We start from the raw sequence: 18,994 nt of genomic DNA, 5'->3' as shown, positions 1-18,994 counted from the left end.
TGAACTGCAGCTATACTACAGCCCTTCTTTTTAGTTATTCTTGTTTGGTTTTTGAGACTAGGACTCACTTGGTAGTCCTGGATAGATCAGAAATTAATTTGTCCCCATACCAGCTTAGCAAATGCTGCAATTATAGAACTGCTTTACTATGTCTGACTCAGCTTGTAAGTCCCGGGGAACTGGGTAGCATATGGTAATCCTGCAGTAGAGGGATCCTTCTGTGGGTTGCATCTTGCAGGGGCATAGATCTTTGCATCGTACAGGTTTCCATTTCCTTGCAGAATCCTTAATATAGGTGTAGCTTTTTTTTTTTTTCTCGGAACTTCAACTTACAGTCACCCTATTGGTCAAGCATCCTGTTCCATGTGTGTGGAGGCCAAATAGTGTCATGCCCGACAGGGCTAGGAAGTCTCATTCCTAGAATCTACCCTAGGCAAGGCTTAGTAGGCAGGAAGAATATCTTCAAATGAGAGAAATAGTTGGTACAGCCACTCAGGGAGAAATCCAGGATTATATCCAATATATTATCCACCATGAACTAATGGCTAATTTTTTAATGATTTTTCTATTTTTAATCTCTGTCATTGAGACACAACATTTAGATGCAACACATGATATATATATATATATATATATATATATATATATATATAGATCTAAAGTTGAAATAACTGAGTAAACATCATGACCTAAAGAAGTGTGGGTTGTCAAAGCTCTTTAGCATGTCATGAATCATCATGCTCCTTAATCCAACTGTGTTTACAGAACCTTTTCCCGAAATGAAGACTTGTTTCAAGTAAGGCTTAAAGTTTGAGTAGGCAAACAGACATAACAAAAGCATGATGAAATAAGGACACACTTTCTTCATTTGAACCTTCACTACAGCCATGATTACCACTATTTGTCATTTAGAAAGTACTAAAGAAAATTCCAAATACTTTAGCCAAAAAAATAATTTAAGGAATATAGAACCTGAGAATCTGGAATGTTGTTTGAATTTTGAGCTGTTCTTTGGGGGTACTCACTTGTCATTGTCAATGAAGAAGGATATCACCCAGCATTTCTGCAGATCACAGCTCCAACAGAAGCTCTGGATGATAAGGTCTGAATTGAGCACTGAAGACACTTTCAGAGATGGATGAGAAATTCATCCATCTGGGGGAGGCTTCAGGGGCCCATGGCTTTGGAACACATCTGAAACCCTTGTACACTATTATCCTAAATGTTCATGATAGCATCAGAAATCTTCATATAGATGGGAATCCATATCCGACTCAATGTTGAAAGGGCCCTCCAGCCTCTTTGCCACCATTAGCATAGCATCTACAAAAGTGTTCCATTCAAATTCTGGGTCTTCTTGGTTGGCCAAACAGCTTCTCATGATGGTTGAGGAGTAGTTATAACAGGGTTTCACAGTCACCAGGTCCTGTAGGACCAGTAGGAGCAGTAGATAATCTTCACCAGTGCTTGCTTGCCCTGGGCTGTGGGGTTCACCACAGTGATTTTGCTCACCACATCCCTTGCAACTGCTAAGTCTTGAGCAAAAGTCCAGGCTGCAACAAATGCGCATGTAACCTGGAGCTTCAATTTCCGAGGGACATCTCCAAAGGGCCTCAGCTGCTCTGTATATTTGCTCACACATTCCAGGTATTCATCTGTAAAATGGTTCTGGGAGTTCACCAGGTAGAAGTTGTGCTCCAGAAGGTGGGCCCAGAAGTCACTTATCATTTTATCCAGGTTTCTGCCACATAGTAGTGCTTCAATCCCATGAAGAGATCTTTAAATAGCTCTGAATTTTGCATATATAAGTGGCCATTTATCTTCACAAAACATATCATGCATGGAATTCTCTGAATTTTCAAGTAGTTCTTTGAAGAATTCATCAAACTTCTTGTAACAGGATGTGAAGATGGCTTGTAAATGATTGCACTCCTCACTGACGACACTTCTGAAATCATATTTACTTTGCAGGCTATACTTCTCTTCCATCTCTTGAGAACAGCAGGTATAACCCTAGGGACAGATCTTCAAATGGTCACCTGTGGTGCTGCCTCCCCAGAGCTCTAGAAGGGATTCCCCAAATACCCCACACAGCCACCAAAGTGGTGATTCAGTCTGAAGTTTTGTAGAGACAGGAAGCACTCAGTGTGAGGATTCATAGAGACGGGATCACCCTTTTGATCTGAGGATTCAGTAGAGGTAGAAGGTCTCTCTAGTGTCTGGCTTCTCTGCTTCTCTGACCTTTCAACATTAACCCCTATATCTGAGTCTGGGTTTTTATTAGTAAGCCTAATTAGGATTGCACTACCTATGGTGCCCAAACGTGCGGCAAGAATTTCCCCATAAAGCCTGAAAAGGCTTTAAAAAGGATTGTAAACACAGAAAAATGGAGTTAAAACCGAGCTTCTTGATAACTGCTTTTTCTTGGGTAGGCTCTGTTTGCTAGTGGCAAGCAGAGGCATGGCAACTTTAAGAGACAGCTTCCTGACTCAGTGCTAACAGGAAAAACCACAAGGCTCTTTTGAGGGGCCCTGCTGCCAAACACTTAAATGGGGTTTAAGAGCAGCAGGTGGCATGCTGCTCAAAGACAGCATAGATCCAGAAGCTCCCCAGAGTTGTGGAGGTGAACATTGCTCTTGCAATGCCTCTGCCTCGAAGCTGGTCTCTTGGGGAACCAGGCAGGAGAGAACAGTCACAGAGCAAAAGTGGAGGTCCCAGCTATGTCATTTAGCAGTTTAAAGTCTCATGTGGTCAGAAATAGATAGGGATATGCAGTAAAGACAGATTCAGAAAAAAAAAAAAACCAAAACTAAACAAACCTCTAAATAGGGTTTACAGTGTGTTTCAAAACATACATAGGCTTGGGGGAGTAAATAGAAGGTATAGGAAGTCATAAAAATAAATGTATAGTTTTAAAATAATAACATAAAGTTCTTTAAAAGAGAGTAAATTAATATAAAAAGCCATGTAAAGTTGGAAAATACACAGAGAGTCTAGAAACTGTATGTTATTGTCTTGTCTTTGAATTGTTTGACAGCTGAGGAAGGAACAACAGCTGCTAAGAGACATTTGATTATAAATGTTGGATTAATTCAACGTATATATTTTGAAAATGCCTTGACTTCAAAATTTAAGTCAAAAAGTATGTTACTTTGGAAAAGAGGTTATGCTTTGGTTTCCACAGGAAATAAGAGGCTATGGATTCATTCTGGGTTAAGAAAAATCAGGTTTGATTGAGAAAGACCCCTGAAAAATCTCCAATGGGAACAGATGGCCCAGCTGATCCAATGTTTCGGAGCATCTCTGTTGCAGTTTCCTCTGAGTTCTATATCCAGAATGGCTTCAAGGCTGGTGGCCGAGATGATCCAGCCTCACAGAATTCTCCATTCAGGACTTGGCCATAATCCTGAATTTTGTCAGAGTCCCCAAGAGTTTATCAGTGCTCCCAGTCAGCAAGAAGTAGCCTAGAGAACTATGCCAACTATGCCAACATTCCTTAAAGATGGTCCATGGATATTTATTATCATTTAAAGGGGTTTGGGTACAAGCTGTTATTCGTAAAGGTCAATAAAAAAGCTGAACAAAGGAGATTAGATTCGGGGATCTTGTAAAAAGAAAAGGGGGAAATATAGAAACCTGGAAATGCAAGGTAAGATATGAATTAGGTACCACATTTGGATTCACCAAGGTAGGATAGATAATAGAATATTTTCTTTGAATTTGTCAAATGCTAACAAATTAAATATTGTTAATATAGTTATTGACTGCATATATTGTATATAGTTATTGAACTTATTGTATATAGTCCTTATATTAGTTATAGCCTCCTTTTTATTTTGGAAAAATTGTGAAATGTGGTGTTATCCTGTTTGTGCTGTAACAAGTAAAGCTTGTCTGGAGATTAGAGTATGGATAAGTTAGTAAGCTATAGAGTCCAGGTAGGGGGGCACACACCTTTTATAGCAGTACTTGGGAGACAGACAGACATGGACAGATTTCTGTGTGTTCAGGGCCACCCTGGCCTACACAATGTTCAATCAGTCTTAAAAAGAAGCAGAGCTCACACCTTTGATCCCAGCACTTGGGATCACATGCTTTTAATCCCAGCACTAGGGAGGTGGAGACAGGAATGATATGGCTGGATGGAGAAAGAAATATAAGGCAGGAGGAGACAGAAGCTTGGCGATTCAGTCTGAGGTTTCATAGACTCAGGATGCATTCAGTCTGTGGGTTTGTAGAGACAGGATCACCTTTTTGATCTGAGGCCTCAATATTCAGTAGAGATAAAAGGTCTCTCTAGTGGCTGGCTGCTCTACTACTGTGATCTTTCAGCATTAACCTCTATATCAGACTCTGGGTTTTTATTAGTAAGGGCAATTAGATTTGTGCTACAAGTTGGCACATGTTCCAGGTAAAAATTTGAACCAATGTGTTTATCACCTTCAGTATCAAATGCGTCTAAGAGTTTATCATCTTAATAGCTATAGCATAAGACTAGACATATTGCCTGATGTATAGATGAAGATAAAGATATAAGCCCACATATATGCAGCCACCTACTACATATTTTTGACTAAGCGGCCATAAATGAACTGGAATAAAGATGGCATCTTCAATAAATGGTGCTGATCAAACTATAGCTACATGTAGAAGAATCAAGCTAGATCATTATCTCTCAACCTGTATGTAACTCCAAGGTCTTCTGAAACTGATAAAGGAGAAAGATATTTTTTGTTTTACTTTACAATGGTATTGATTTTCATTTATTGATACAAATTTAAGGTCAATTTTGTGATATGCATAATTAAATACAGATTATATGGTCATCCATAATAGTCACAACCAACAGTTAGGTTTTCTAGATATACAGAGATGTATTTGAGATGAATAGATACTCTTCAAACCTTTCAAAAACCTACAGAATATATGGCATTTAAATGTTTTAGGGTTTTCTTGACAGTGAGACACAACTGCTTCTGGCACACCAATTAGGTCAGAAAGGAGGATGGGCATCGAAAAAACTCATGGAGTTTGCCTTCAACATGGCAAGAATAGCCATTTGGGCAAGAAACTGCTCTAGCCTGGACTGTTTGTTGCTGTATAAACTGGACATGCAGGATTGACAAGAAAGTGACTGCTGAACTTACAAAACAAGATGACCAGTCCTGAAGGGTTCTTGATGAAATGGAGAAGTGTGCCAGACACGCTGTGGCCTATGGGCTGAAGATGGATGCCCCAAAGTTACAGAGGAACTTTGGGTGACTGTCCAGGTAGTGAACTGTCTCTGTCAATTTTAGAGTTTATATATAATCAGGAGAAAGATATTTTGAACTCATATACACAGGAAAAGACTTTCTTAACAGTAGTGGAAGCATAGACATTAAGACCAAGAATTGACAAAAGGGACAACATGAAACTAAAAAGCTTCTATAGAACAAAGAGCGTAATCATTGAAGTGAAGCAGTAATGTATAGAATGGGAAAAATATTTACATCTGAAGGGGGGTTAGTATACAGAATGTAAAAAGATGTAAAAAAATTAAACATTAGGAAGACAGCCCAGTTAAAAGATAGGCAAAGGAACTAAACAGACAGTTCTCAAAAGATAAATGCAAATGACTGATCCCAAGAAGAATGGTTAAGACAACAAACAAACAAGAATCCACTAACAAACAAAAATCCACTAACAAGTGCTGGAGTGCATATGAGGAAAGGGGAATATTATTCACTGCTGGTGGGAATACAAGCTGGTGCAGCCACTGTGGAAATCAGTGTGGAGGTTCTTCCAAAGCCTGGAAACTGATCTACAACTATACCACCGTATACCAACCATGCCAACTATACTTAAGGGGCATCTACCCAAAGGACTCTGATTCCTACTATAGAGATACTTGGACATCTAATTTCATTGCTGCTCTATTTACAATATTAAGGAATTGAAAACAACTTAATTGTTCACCAACTGACTTATGGTTAATGAAAATGTGGCATATTTGCATAATGGTCTGTTATTCAACTGTTGAAAAAAGGAAAACTATGAAATTATTAGGCAAATAAATGGAGCTGGAAACAATCATCTTGAGTGAGGTAACCCAGACCAAAATATCATTCTGCCTCTCATATGTGGAATTCAGTTTTGAATCTTTAGATATATTCTGTTTCATTTGGAATACACATAGGTGTCCAGAAACGAGGAAGGGACCATACATAAGAGCTATAGAATCAAGTTATATAAAAGGGAAAAGGGAATAATGGAACAGAAATGGTCAAATGGAGTGGGTGAATGGGAGGGCAAGCTAGAGAATTGAGAAAAGGGTAAATAACACTAAAGAATTTGAAAAAGTCATATGGAAACATACTACTGTAGAATATTCCTAAAATACATGCTTATACATATAGAAAAAAGTTTAAATGCAGCCATGCTATAACACAGGGACTATGCCCCTACTAGTCACCACAAGCTGATAAATAAAATAAACCCAGTGCGGTAGGGGGTTACTTGTTTTGGAGTTGTTGGCCAGGGGAATCCTATAAGCCCCAAAACATTACAGGCTATGACCATTGCTCTTAGTTAGAACATTTCAGTGAAACCCTGTTGCTGAAGACACCACATACTTGAGTCATAGAACATGGATAAATCACACTAGTAGTGACATGGGATTTTCATCCCCACTAGTTAGTTTCCATAGTGCTGAAAGATGCTAAGTATGGTACTGGAGGAGAAAAGTAACCATCAATCTCTGAGAGCTGTAGTAATGCTGGCCTGGCAGGACATGCCTCTTGGCACAACAGAGGCATGAATGCTATAGGGACAGCAAAATACTTTGTGGTTGGATTTAAGGTGCACTCTATAAACTGGAACTGGTGTCATAGGTCTATATGAGTGCACACAGACCAGTATATATTTTAGATAGGCATTCCAAAAACAGTAATGTGGCAAATTGGCTACATATTTTATTATTCAGTCATTTTTAGAGATTTCAGGGACAAATTGACTTTGTTTCATAAATAAAAACAAAACAAAGTAGAAAAGCAAAATCCTACCATGATCGTTTGTTCTATTGCACAAGACTAAAAAATAAGACAGGGTTCTTTGCTAGGATTAAAAAAATTATCAGTGCTTTCAAAATTGAGTTAACATAATTAATCATAAGATCATCTGGAATGCTAAACAGCAGTTTTGAAACACTGTTTCTTTTTCTTGAGTTAGATATTGCACCATCAGCTTAAGCCCTCTGTATGTCTGGTTAACTGGTTAGACTTAATGATTGTGGTGATGTTGGAATGCTGCAAGTCTGGAGTCTATTTACGATTCACCTAGAATAAGCTTTAGTATCCTAAATACCTATTGCTTCCCTATGTCTTTGTGAGACCTGATATGCTGTGGCTGACAGATCGAAACCTTTTGGAATGTATTAACTCACCAGAACTTTGTTTCCCACCAGCCAAAAAGCAATGAATACCACAAAACAGCCTTTGAGATCCATAGCAGAATGGATTGCTGTCACCATTTACTTGATGTTTCTGTCCATGAATTTAAGAAGTGTCTTTATTTATGTGTTTCTCTGATCTGCTGCTATAAAAACTTCATCAACTGTTACCAAATTGGAAAATGGACTGTGAAGTGACAGAAATCAGTATGCCTGGGCCATGATCACTCATATTTATTTCCAGGCTAAACTATCTCTTGTTCTCTTTGTGGTGAGAGTCATGGGCTTTTGTTTCTGTTTTTGTTTATCTCCAGGCTAAACTATCTCTTGTTCCCTTTGTGGTGAGAGTCCTGGGATTTTGTTTCTGTTTTTGTTTTTGCACTGACTGAAGAGTGGCAGTGAAGACAGTTGAATGCTGACAAATGAGCAAACTCAATAGTCTGAAAAAAACATAAGCAGAATGTGTTAAAATATAAAGGACACCCAAACAAATATCATTTTAATAACCAATCCAGATTAGACTAGTGGACCATAAACTATATCAAGGGATGCCCAAGACTAGACAGAATTCATCCACATCCATCCAAGAAATCAATGTTGGGGCATGAAAGTATGAGCCATGGAGAGCAGCTGAAGCTTGGCACTGCGTGACAGCGTTGGAGTCTCCTGGATACCCTAGGCATGAAGGGGCTGTGGAAAGAACTGGAGGCTTAGTACCATATGCTGACAAGCCCAGAGAGAGACAACTGTTTTCTATGTCAGTGTAGATGCCAAAATATTAGAGATTCCAGGACTGTGGAATGACCACCTAAGTTAGCAGTGGGTGTATAATGGAGCTAACCTGTGCCTACTAGACATTCTGTGTATGCTGCAGAAAGCAGAGTTGGAGAAGTGGAGCTGCCCACATCCTCAGGAGCACAGAAGATCATGAATGAGTCCCTGATGTAAGATACTAACATATTTAGACTGTTGTATATTGTTTACCTTGATTTGATTTTTAACTGTGCAACTATTCTTTCCTCTTGGAACAAGAAAATAGATAGCTTAGTTTGGATTTTAAATTAGCTGATGGTTAAGAGATCTTTAACTTTTTTTCTTTCTCTCCATTTTTATTTAAATTAGAAACAAGATTATTTTACATGTCAATCCCAGTTCCCTTTGCCATCCCTCCTCCCTCCCACTACCTCCCCCCCCCCGTAACTAACACCCTACCTATCTCATACACTTTGTGATCCCTGGGAGGGTGAGGCCTTCCATAGGGGTCATCAGAGTCTGTCATATCCTTTGGGATAGGGCCTAGGCCCACCCCATTGTGTCTAGGCTCAGGGAATATCCCTCTATGTGTACTGGGCTCCCAAAATCTATTTCTATGCTAAGAATAAGTACTGATATACTACAAAAGGCCCCATAGATTTCTGAGGTCTCCTCACTGACACCTGCATTCATGGGTTCTGGATCAGTCCCATGCTGGTTTCCAAGCTATCAGTCTGAGATCCAAGCGTTCCCCCTTGTTCAGGTCAGCTGTTTCTGTGGGTTTCACCATCCTGGTCTTGACCCCTTGGCTCATCACTCCTACTTCTCTGTAACTGGATTCTAGTTCAGTTCAGGTTTTAGCTGTGGGTGTCTTCTTCCACTTCAACCAGCTGCTGGGTGAAGGCTATAGGATGGCATATAAGTTACTCATCAATCTATTATCAGGGGAGGGCATTTAAGGTAGCCTCTCCTCTGTTGCTTAGATTGTTAGTTGGTGTTATTGTTGTAGATCTACAGACATTTCCCTAGCACCTGATTTCTTTTAAAACCTATAACAGCTCCCTGTATTATGGTATCTCTTATTTTGCTCTCCTCTATTCTTCCCCCAACTCAAAGTTCCTGCTCCCTCATGTCCTCCTCAAACCTCCTCTTGTCCCCTTCTCATTCTACTTGCTCCCTCTTCCCTCTCCTCATGCTCCCAATTTGCTCAGGAGATCTTGTCTTTTTCCCCTTCTCCAGGGGACCATGTATCTCCCTTAGAGTCCTCCTTGTTTCCTAGCTTTTCTGGCAGTGTGGATTGTTGGCTGGTAATCCTTTCCTCTATGTCTAAAATCCATATATGAGTGAGTACATACTCTGTTTGTCTTCTTGTGACTGGGTTACCTTGCTCAGAATGGTTTCTTTTAGTTCCATCCATTTACCTGTAAATTTCAAAATTCCATTGTTTCTTTTTTTCAATGAGTAGTACTCCACTGTGTAAATGTACCACATTTTCTCTATCCACTCTTCAGTTGAGGGGCATCTAGGTTGCTTCCAGGTTCTAGCTAATACAAATAATGCTGCTATGAACATAGTTGAACAGATGTCCTTGTTGAATGGATGTGCTTCTTTGGGGTATATATCTAAGAGTGGAGTTGCTGGATCTTTTGGTAGACTGATTCCCATTTTCCTGAGGAATCACCATACTGATTTCCAAAGCGGCTACAGGAGTTGGCACTCCCACCAGCAGTGGAGGAGTGTTCCCCTTTCTCTAATACCTCTCCAGCACAAACTGTCATTGGTGTTTTTGACTTTAGCCATCCTAACAGGAGTAAGATGATATCTCAGATTTATTTTGATTTGCATTTCCCTGATGGCTAATGATGTTGAACACTTTCTTATGTATCTGTAACAATAAGTCTTTACTCTGGCCACCCAAGTTCCACCACCACGCGAGCGCCCAGAATAACACACAGAGTCTTACATTAGTTTACAAATGCTGCTGGTCACTAGGATTCCTTATATGCTAGCTCAGTCTTAATTATAAACCATAATCATAAGACTTATCTTATGGTGGATGCTGGCAGAATGCGTCCTGTCTTCCTGGAGGTCACATGGCGACTTCAGAGCAGAGAGCAGAAGGAAGAGAAAGAGCAAGAGAAAAGGACGATTTCCTGTTTGTCCCTACTTATATATGAGTTGGCCTGCTATGTCACTTCCTGCCTGGATCTTTTCACTACATTTTCCAGAATCCTCCTCAATCCTAGTCCCGCCTAACTTGCTGCTTCATTGGCCAAACAGTGCTTTATTCAACATTCAATAAGATAAACATACACAGAAGTACATTCCCCATCATGTGTCTTTCAGCCTTTTTAGATTCCTCTATGGAGAATTGTCTATTTAGTTCTGTACTCCACCTTTTAATTGGATCATTTGGTGTTTTGGAGAGTAGCTTCTTGAGTTCTTTGTAAATTTTGGAGATCAGCCCTCTATTGGATGTGGGGTTGGTGAATAACTTTTCCCATTCTGTAGGCTGCTGTTTTGTCTTGCTGACTGTGTCCTTTGCCTTACAGAAGCTTCTCAGTTTCAGGAGGTCCCATTTATTAATTGTTGATCTCAGTGTCTCTGCTTCTTGTGTAATGTTCAGGAAGTGGTCTCCTGTACCATTTCCTTCAAGGGTGTTTCCCACTCTTTCTCTTCTAATAGGTTCAGTGTGGTTGGATTTATGTTGAGGTCTCAACATAGTAAAAATGGCAATCTTGACAAAAACAATCTACAGATTCAATGCAATCCCCATCAAAATCCCAACACAATTCTTCACAGACATTGAAAGAATAATTTTCAAATTTAAATGGAAAAACAAAAACAAAGAAAACCCAGGTCAGTGAAAACAAACCTGTACAATAAAGGAACTTCTGAAGGCATCTCTATCCCTGACTTCAAGCTCTATTATAGAGCTGTAGACCTGAAAACAGCTTGGTATTGCCACAAAAATAGACAGGTAGACCAATGGAATTGCGTGGAAAATTCTGATATTAACCCACACACTTACAAACACCTGATTTTTGACAAAGAAGCTAAAGTTATACAATGGAATAAAGAAAGTAACTTCAACAAAACTGGATGCTGGCATGTAGAAGACTGCAGATAGATCTATGCCTATCGCCATGCACAAAACTTAAGTCCAAATGGATCACAGATCTTTAACTTTTAAAGTTGTATTGTTAGAAATTTTTTAACACAACTATACCACGTTTTATATTATCTCTTTAACATTTAATCTTGGGGAAAACAAGAAAGGAAAGATTATGTCAAAGTTGACAAAGGATGTAATAGCTAGCTAGTTTTTGTTGTCAACTTGACACACTTGGCAAATAATACATTTCATCCATCAGATTAGCCTGTGGGCATGTCTGGCATTTTCTTCATTGCTAATTGATGTAGAAGGATCCAGCCCACTGTGCTTGGTGTCATCCCTAGCTAGGTGGATCTGGGCTGTATAAGAAAGGTAGCTGAGCTAGCCAGGTGAGAAAACAAGTAAAATGTGTTCTTCCATGATCTATGCTTCAGTCCTTACCTTGAGTTCCTGCTTTGGCTTCTCTCAAACTTTAACCTATAAGACAAATTGCTTTTGGTCAGTGTTTATCACAGAAACAGAAAGCAAAAGAACACTGGCATGCCTTTTCTTTAGGTTATTTGGGCCAAACTTTTGCTACGGCCTTGTTTGGAAAGATTGTAGAAACCTTAGGAGACTGAGTCTAGCAGGTAGAAGTACATGACTGGGGACTGATGTTGAGGCTTTGTAGCTGTCTTATTTCTTCTTCACTCTCTGCTTCCAGGCTGTCAGCACAAGGTTTAGGCTAGCCTCATTATCCTCCATCCATGCCTGTTACCATGATGAATTGTCTATGCTCTGAAACACTAGAGCAAAACAAATCCTTTAGCCCTTCAGAGACATTGTCAATGCCTTGTGCTTGTGTAGCATTTATCTCAGGGTATTTTGTTCCAACAATATTTTCTCCAACTTTACCTTCTTGAAGTTATGTAATTTTGACCTTTAAGTAGTAGATGGAATTACATCTATGATTCATTTAATATATTTTTTGGTAAAAAAAGAGCTCTGAATCTAAGTTCATTTCTTTTTTACAGTTTTCACATTGATTACAGTACTATTTGATGAAAATACTAACCTTTCTTCCTTGAATTGTCCCTGCTGCTTTTCAAAGGTAATTTGTGTGAATCTATTTCTGTCCCATTGATTTGTTTTCTATTTATCATCAGTCCCACGACACCTTGATGATTGTGGCTGTGTGATAAGTCTGCAAGTCAGGTAATGTGAGTCCTTTGACTTTATTTTCCAGCATTGTTTTAACTCCTCTGTGTATTCTGCCAGTCTGTGTATCACTGAATTGAACCACTGTATCAATATACATTAGAGAACAAGGTGGGATTTTGATTAAAATTGTGTTGAATGAAGAGGTCATCTGGGGAAGAGCTCAGAGGCTGACAGTATTGAGTCTCCCACCTGTGAACACAGAGATCTTCCCATTGGCTGAGTTTGTTCTCCTTTCACAGAGGTGTGTAGTTTTTCTCATAAATATTGTATATTTTTCATTAGACTGAGTCCTGTGTAGTTGTTTTATCATTAATATATATGTATTTATATATATTATCATTAATATATATTATCATTAATTTGAGTTTGAACTGTTCATTACTGATATACAGGAAGGCTATTGAATCTTAGACACTGGCTTTTGTGCTCTGTGACCTTTGTGTGCAAGTGTGTGTGTGTTCATATGTGTGTGCACATGATATTTATGGGTATGTGTATGGATGTTGGGAGACAGTGGTTAGACACCCATATGAAGGCTAGAGGTTGAAGTTGGATACATCATTTCCTATTCGATTGTTTTAGACATAGTCTCTCACCCCAAGCCTGGGTCTTGCTGTTTTTGGTAGTGTGGTGAGCCAGCAAGACTCCATAATCTCCCCATTGTCTTCTAGCTCTGCACTGGCACTGCATGTGGGTGTTACCATGCTTGTTTGTTTGGTTTTGCTCATGTGCAAGCTGTGGGATCTAAACTTGGGGTTTCATGTTTGAGCTTCAAGGGCTTTACCCACCAATCCATATCCTTTGTCAATTCTGAAATCCTTCCATGTTCATGTTTTTATATCTGTCATTGGTTCTCTGCAGAGGTCAATCATGTTTTTCTTAAAGGTAGCTCAACTTCCTTCTATCATCTATGTGTCTCTCTGTTTTCTGGGTTAATGAGTCAGCCCAGGCTTCCACTAAATTGGCACTGCAGTGGTGAGAGGGAGTGTCCTTGTTCTGCTCGTCTCAAACTTGAGAGAACAACCCTTACCATGAGTGTGGAATCCACTACAGGTCATTATAGATGTTTATTAGGTTGGAGAAGTTTCTTTATGTTCCAAGTATATTGAGAAGTATTTTTGGTTTCAGAACCCTGATGGTTATGCACTCTTGTTAAATGCTTTTCAGTGTCTATTGACAATATCACATGACCTCTCATCCTTCTTCTGATTGATGTGAAAAGTTTTGAGATCTTACTCATATGTGTGTGTATACCTGTGTGTGTGTGTGTGTGTGTGTGTGTGTGTGTGTGTGTGTGTGTGTGTGTGTTACTTTAGTCCTTGCTAATGCATGATGGTTGTGCTCACCTGTAGATTCATATGTGGTTAGAGGTTGACATTGGGTGTCTTCCTCATCACTTCTGCACCTCATGCTTAGTGACAGAGTATCTTCCATGAATCTGGAAATGGCCATTTCAGCTGGACTAGGTGGCTAGGAGGACTCAGGTACACCTTGTCCATGCTTTTCTTTTCTGTGATATTGGGAAGAAGAAACAGATGACAATATTGATTCTTCTTTCTTGTAACCTAAGAACAGCATGTCTCTGTCTATGTGGATCTTCCTGGCTTCTGAGAGTGAATTTTCAAGTGTTCCCTCTGCTTTTATGTTTTAGAACAAGTTGTCGAGTATGGGCATCATTGCAGCTTCCGTGCTCAATAGAATTCATTGGTATAATCTGCTGGGGCATTGTTGTGCTCTCAGGGCTGGAAGACTATTATTTATCCAATTTATGTAATAGATAAAGATATCTTGATTATTCTTTTTTCTCTATTCAAGTTTTAGCAGAGTGTGTATTTCAGAAATTGAATAGCTTTTTCTATGATTCAAGTTCTGGACCAAGAGTTCTTAATAATCTTTTACTTTCCCAGATCCTGTCTTGTCTAGGGCAGTAGAAGAGATAGTCCTTCTTGCATTTCTGACTGTAGTATTTTGGGCCTTTGTTCTTTTCATGTGGCTGTCCTTGATGAAGGTTTATTGCTTTTATTGTTTTCTTCAAAGAACCAACTTTGGTCTCATTGATTTTTCTCTATTATTTACCTGTACTCCTGTTTTTCTTTCATTCTTCTGCCCGATTTAAGTTTATGTTGCTCACAGACATACACAAATACATATGCCACACATAAATAAATGAGGGGAAAGGAGAGAATGCCAGGAAGAGGATTTCTTGCTTTTAAATGGATGCTCATGAGCTCTTAGGAATTGGCCTTGGGAGTGCAGGACATAGTTTACCTCTACTAGTTTCTCTTCTTGTCCCTGGAGCTACAGATGGGTGCTACCATAGCTGGTTCTTTATGTAGGAGCTGGAGGATCTGAACTCAGGTCCTCACAGTGGACCAAGCACTTTACCCGATGCTCTCTCCCCCACTCTCTTTCTCCCCTCTCTCCTGCCCATTCTGAAACCTCCCTATGTTACTGGCAGGAGCACTTAAGGAGTATGGATTTATTTTGGCTCACAATTCCAGAGAACACAGTCCATCATTTGGATAGCATTGTGATAAGAACAGCTTGGTCTATATTCTTAGGAGCTTGTGCACAGATATGCTTTAGCAGCAGACAGGAAGCAAGGTGGGCTATAACCTCCCATGTCCTTCTCCATGTCACTAACCTCTAGAGTTTTTCTTCCTTCCCTAAAGGATGTACCATCTCCCTCAAATATGCCACTGGCTAGGGAATGAGTGTTCAAGCACATGAGCCTAGGATGGACATTTCCCATCATCCCATAACAATTGTATCAGTCTGTTCCTACTACTAAAACATAATACCTTAGACATAATGACTTATAAGAAGACAGATTGCTTACTCAAAGTCTGGATTCATTGATGCTTAAGATCAAGGTACCAGGGGACTTGTCAGCAGACTTGGTGTCTGGCATTGGCTTGTTCTGCATTGATTTTGCAAACCTCCTGTGTGTTCTCCCATGGGGAGAAGGCAAACAATTCACCCAAGCTTCTTTTATTAGCACTTACAAAAGCAGACATCCCCTGATTCCATCATCTGCTGAAGGCCCCACCTCTTAACCTTACCACAATGAATGCTATGATTTGTATGTGACTCTTCTCAGTGGGTACATGCTGGAAGACTGGCCTTTAGCATGGTTGTGGTTAGATGGTGGAAGAGCCTTTAGGTATTGGGGTTGAAGGAATCTTTGGTGTTGGGAGCTCCACCCTTGTGAATGGATTGATGCTAAGAGTGGTTTGAAGGTATAGAGACGAATCATCAAGGTCGTTCTATGTGCCTGACCCCTTTGGCACATAGCATATTTCTTTTCTGGCTCTCTGATGTGTTGTGATATGGCCAGGTTGTCCCACCAGTGGCCATACTATGTTGTTTGGACCTTCTGCTTGACTTCAAAAGCGAATAACCCTACTCTCTTCATAAAGTATGTACACTCAACACAAGTGGCTAAGATTAGATTCCAATATGAATCTTGAAACAGCACACACATTCAGACTACAACACAGCTAAATGAATTCTGAGTCTAAGAACTTCCAGCCCCTTAAATACCTGCTGTGTGAGGCTATAAGAGATGAGTTCATATTTGGGTCCATTGTTTCTCTTCTACAACATTCCACACAACATCTCTCTGCCTGTTGGTTTGTTTCTGATTTCATCCTTGCTAGCACCCAGCTTAGACTGTTGAGGTCTTCCTGTACTATTACAGTGGCTGCTCCTAAGCCATTCCTTCCTCATAGCATCCTGTGATCAGATCTGAAGCTCCTTTTCTTACTGCCTCTCAGTGTGTCCCCGTCTTTACAGTTTGAGGTCACTTACTGAGTTCTTATTGGTTTGCTACTCTGAAGTTCAACAGTCCCCACAATAAGGCTTCAACATTTCATTTCTAACACCTACCACCAATTCTTCCAGCTTTGGGGCATGTAGCTGGCTAGATTCCCTTTTCTGGCTCAGTCCCTTCCCTTCTTTCCTGTGAGCTCAGAAGAGTACTGTGCGTTTGCAGGCTATCGTACCCACTGCCCTTCCACAGCAGATGTGTCACGGACCCATCGTCATAAAAAATCCCAGATAGATGTGGGACATAGACATCTAATTTTCCCTTTTTGGGATGGCTTTGCTTTTAACATGTTACTACTCTGGGCTGCAGAATGTATTACATGGGAGCACCCTCAGGCTATGGAGTAAAGTCTCTAGAATGCTGCATGAAGTCATGAAGGGGACTTTTAAAAGATAGGTGTGAAGAGAAAAGAAAGAGGTGAGCTTAGAGAAGCTCACGAATAAGGGCAGGTAATGGGAGCACTGTGGCTTGAGGACTAGAGGGGACTGGCATGTACTGTTGCATTTTTCTGGAACCTCAGCAGAGTTCAACCTAGCCAAAAGATATTCATTCAGGGTGGTCCTACACCCTGTTACCTGTTGCTGCTGGGTTTTCGCTTTCAGCTTAACATAACCCCAAATTAGAGTAATGCATTTTAAAACACACATGTATTTTTCTTTGAAAATGCCATAGCCATATAATAACCCTGAACACAGCACGAGGAAACACACACTCCACTCAATGAGACACTGGTTCCTTAAGAAGACAAGAGCTTGTATAATATTGATGCATCATGGGCGGATCTCACAATCCCACAGGTAGGAGGAAGCGAGAATGCTCACATTTTGCCAATAATTTAACTGAGTTCATATAGAAACAAATACACAATTTGTAAATTACATTGTTTATTTGGCCCAACTATAACTTAAATATCATTAAATATTATTCATTCAAGTCTATGTTATTAAAAGCATCTCTCTTTAGACATTATAATAAATTACCATTGCACTGCCCGTGGGGAAGGTTAGGGGAATGTACAGATTTCCCTGGGCCTCTCCGCCTAGACAAGAAGGCTCAAGGATGCTGAGTTTGAGACTTCTTATCCAAGTGCTTTATGTAGTTCTCAACCCACTTCTTCTTGGGGTCAGCACAGATCTCCTTATCCAGTATGGTCCTGAAGCTGTCGGGAGAAGGCATGGTTAGGCAAAGTCCTCTGAGGGTTCTGTTCAGGGCATATGTGGCCTGCCCATTGGTTCTCAGACCTCTTCCACTCATTCATAGATGGAGAGTCAGGAGAGAAGATTGGGAAAAGTGTAAGAAATCTCTCTAATCTCCTGGCTGAATGAGTTAGGTACAATCTCTCCATGCAGATGGGAATTTGTGGATTCTCTAATGGGCTTAGTTTTCCTAGGTGAGGAAAGGACCAGGTGGGTAAGATGTTCTATTTGTTTGACTCATGGTCATGAGTCCAGACTTCTCTCTCTCTCTCTCTCCTACTCCTCAGATAGGAAACTAGCATGGGGTACTGGGCATGGCCTACTTACATCACAGCTTCCCAGGGACACTGAGTGCTGGTGATCCTCCTGTAGCTCTTCAGCCTCCACAGAGGGATCTTCTGAGAAGCCATCGTGTAACAGCAGGTGATTGGTATGGACACCGAGTCTGAAAACAATTTTGTAAAGTAGGGAGAGTTAGGAGACATTGCAGGGTGCTCTCACAAGGTAAGGAGAAGGCTGGGTTGTACCTAAGAGTCATGGCTCCCTAGTTCTGTATCTAGAGCCCAATTACAGAATATTAATAGAATATGTCCTAGCCATTGACTGTGTATGGAAAAAAAATCTCATCAATTTTTAACACAGGAAAGTAAACTCTAAGAACTTGCTGTCCATTACTTGCTGCTGTGGGCTTAGAATCAACCTACTTTTAGGCTAAGAAGGCTCTCCAGTATCCACATGTGGCTGCTGTTCTGCAAGCCACTCTGGACCATGACCCCAGCTTTAATTCCTGTCACTCCTCTATTGCTTGAGATGTCCTTCTAACATACAGAACCAATTCTGGGCCACCTCTCCCAACAAGGTTAGGGCAGTATCTGTAGTAGCTGCATGCAGCATTTCGTCCCAGAGCTGGTGTCATGAGACACATCACAGGGCCTGGCCTCTGAGGTCTGAGCACTTTCTTCTGGCTCTGTGACACAATGGCTCTTTGTAACTTCTCCTGTAGTCCTAGTCTCTCCATCTTAAAATTGCAGACCCCACAGCAACTCTGAGATGTGCTAAGAGATTGGAAAAGGAAAAGTGTCACCTGGCGCAGCCAACACCTGTGGGCTGATGGTGGCAGTTATGAGCAGCAGGCACAGAAGCTCTGTGGAGAACTTCATGTTGAGTCAAAGGCTTCGGAATGAAAGCTGGAGGCCTCAGGAGTTGGTGTCACTGTCTCTGCTCCTCTGATGTGCCCGTCTGCCTTTTATAAGGATCAGGGAACTTTCTAGGATCCTACTGAAGGAAAGATGAAGTAAGATCCTCTGGGCTGTGCTGAGTAGGCATCCGATACCCAGGGTGATTTCCTCACAGCCAGAAGGAAGCTGTGCAATCTGTGTCTACTGCCAGCTTAGACCGTGAAACAGAGCTGTAAAGGTATACAGCTGAGTACAGCAACATGGAGGAAGTGATATCACCGGACAAGGGATTCT

General features: G+C 40.5%; 1 protein-coding gene and 1 pseudogene across 1 annotated transcript; both read right to left on the bottom strand.

Annotated features, from left to right (window-relative positions):
* Positions 1-1,070: 1,070 nt before the first annotated feature.
* Positions 1,071-13,949, bottom strand: LOC100774245 (annotated as a pseudogene).
* A 3,430-nt stretch (positions 13,950-17,379) lies between these two features.
* LOC100764122 (C-C motif chemokine 12-like) lies at positions 17,380-18,682 on the bottom strand. Its single transcript, XM_027426498.2, has 3 exons — positions 18,607-18,682; positions 17,850-17,967; positions 17,380-17,485 (listed from the first exon to the last, which is right to left on the bottom strand). The coding sequence occupies exons 1-3, from the start codon at positions 18,680-18,682 to the stop codon at positions 17,380-17,382; spliced, it is 300 nt and encodes a 99-aa protein (XP_027282299.1).
* Positions 18,683-18,994: the final 312 nt, after the last annotated feature.

This window comes from Cricetulus griseus, chromosome 7 (genome assembly GCF_003668045.3).
Source record: "Cricetulus griseus strain 17A/GY chromosome 7, alternate assembly CriGri-PICRH-1.0, whole genome shotgun sequence".
NCBI classification, from domain to species: Eukaryota; Metazoa; Chordata; class Mammalia; order Rodentia; family Cricetidae; genus Cricetulus; species Cricetulus griseus.
This window is presented reverse-complemented; position numbering and strand designations above follow the sequence as displayed.

What these genes read in the sequence shown, in the direction of transcription:
- LOC100764122 (XM_027426498.2), bottom strand. Translation starts at nt 18,682, where the DNA reads ATGAAGTTCTCCACAGAGCTTCTGTGCCTGCTGCTCATAACTGCCACC. An exon ending in ACAGGTGTTGGCTGCGCCAG is followed by an intron (nt 17,968 to 18,606) that starts GTGACACTTTTC and finishes AATTGTTTTCAG; the next exon opens with ACTCGGTGTCCATACCAATC. An exon ending in TGTCCCTGGGAAGCTGTGAT is followed by an intron (nt 17,486 to 17,849) that starts GTAAGTAGGCCA and finishes TTCTCCCGACAG; the next exon opens with CTTCAGGACCATACTGGATA.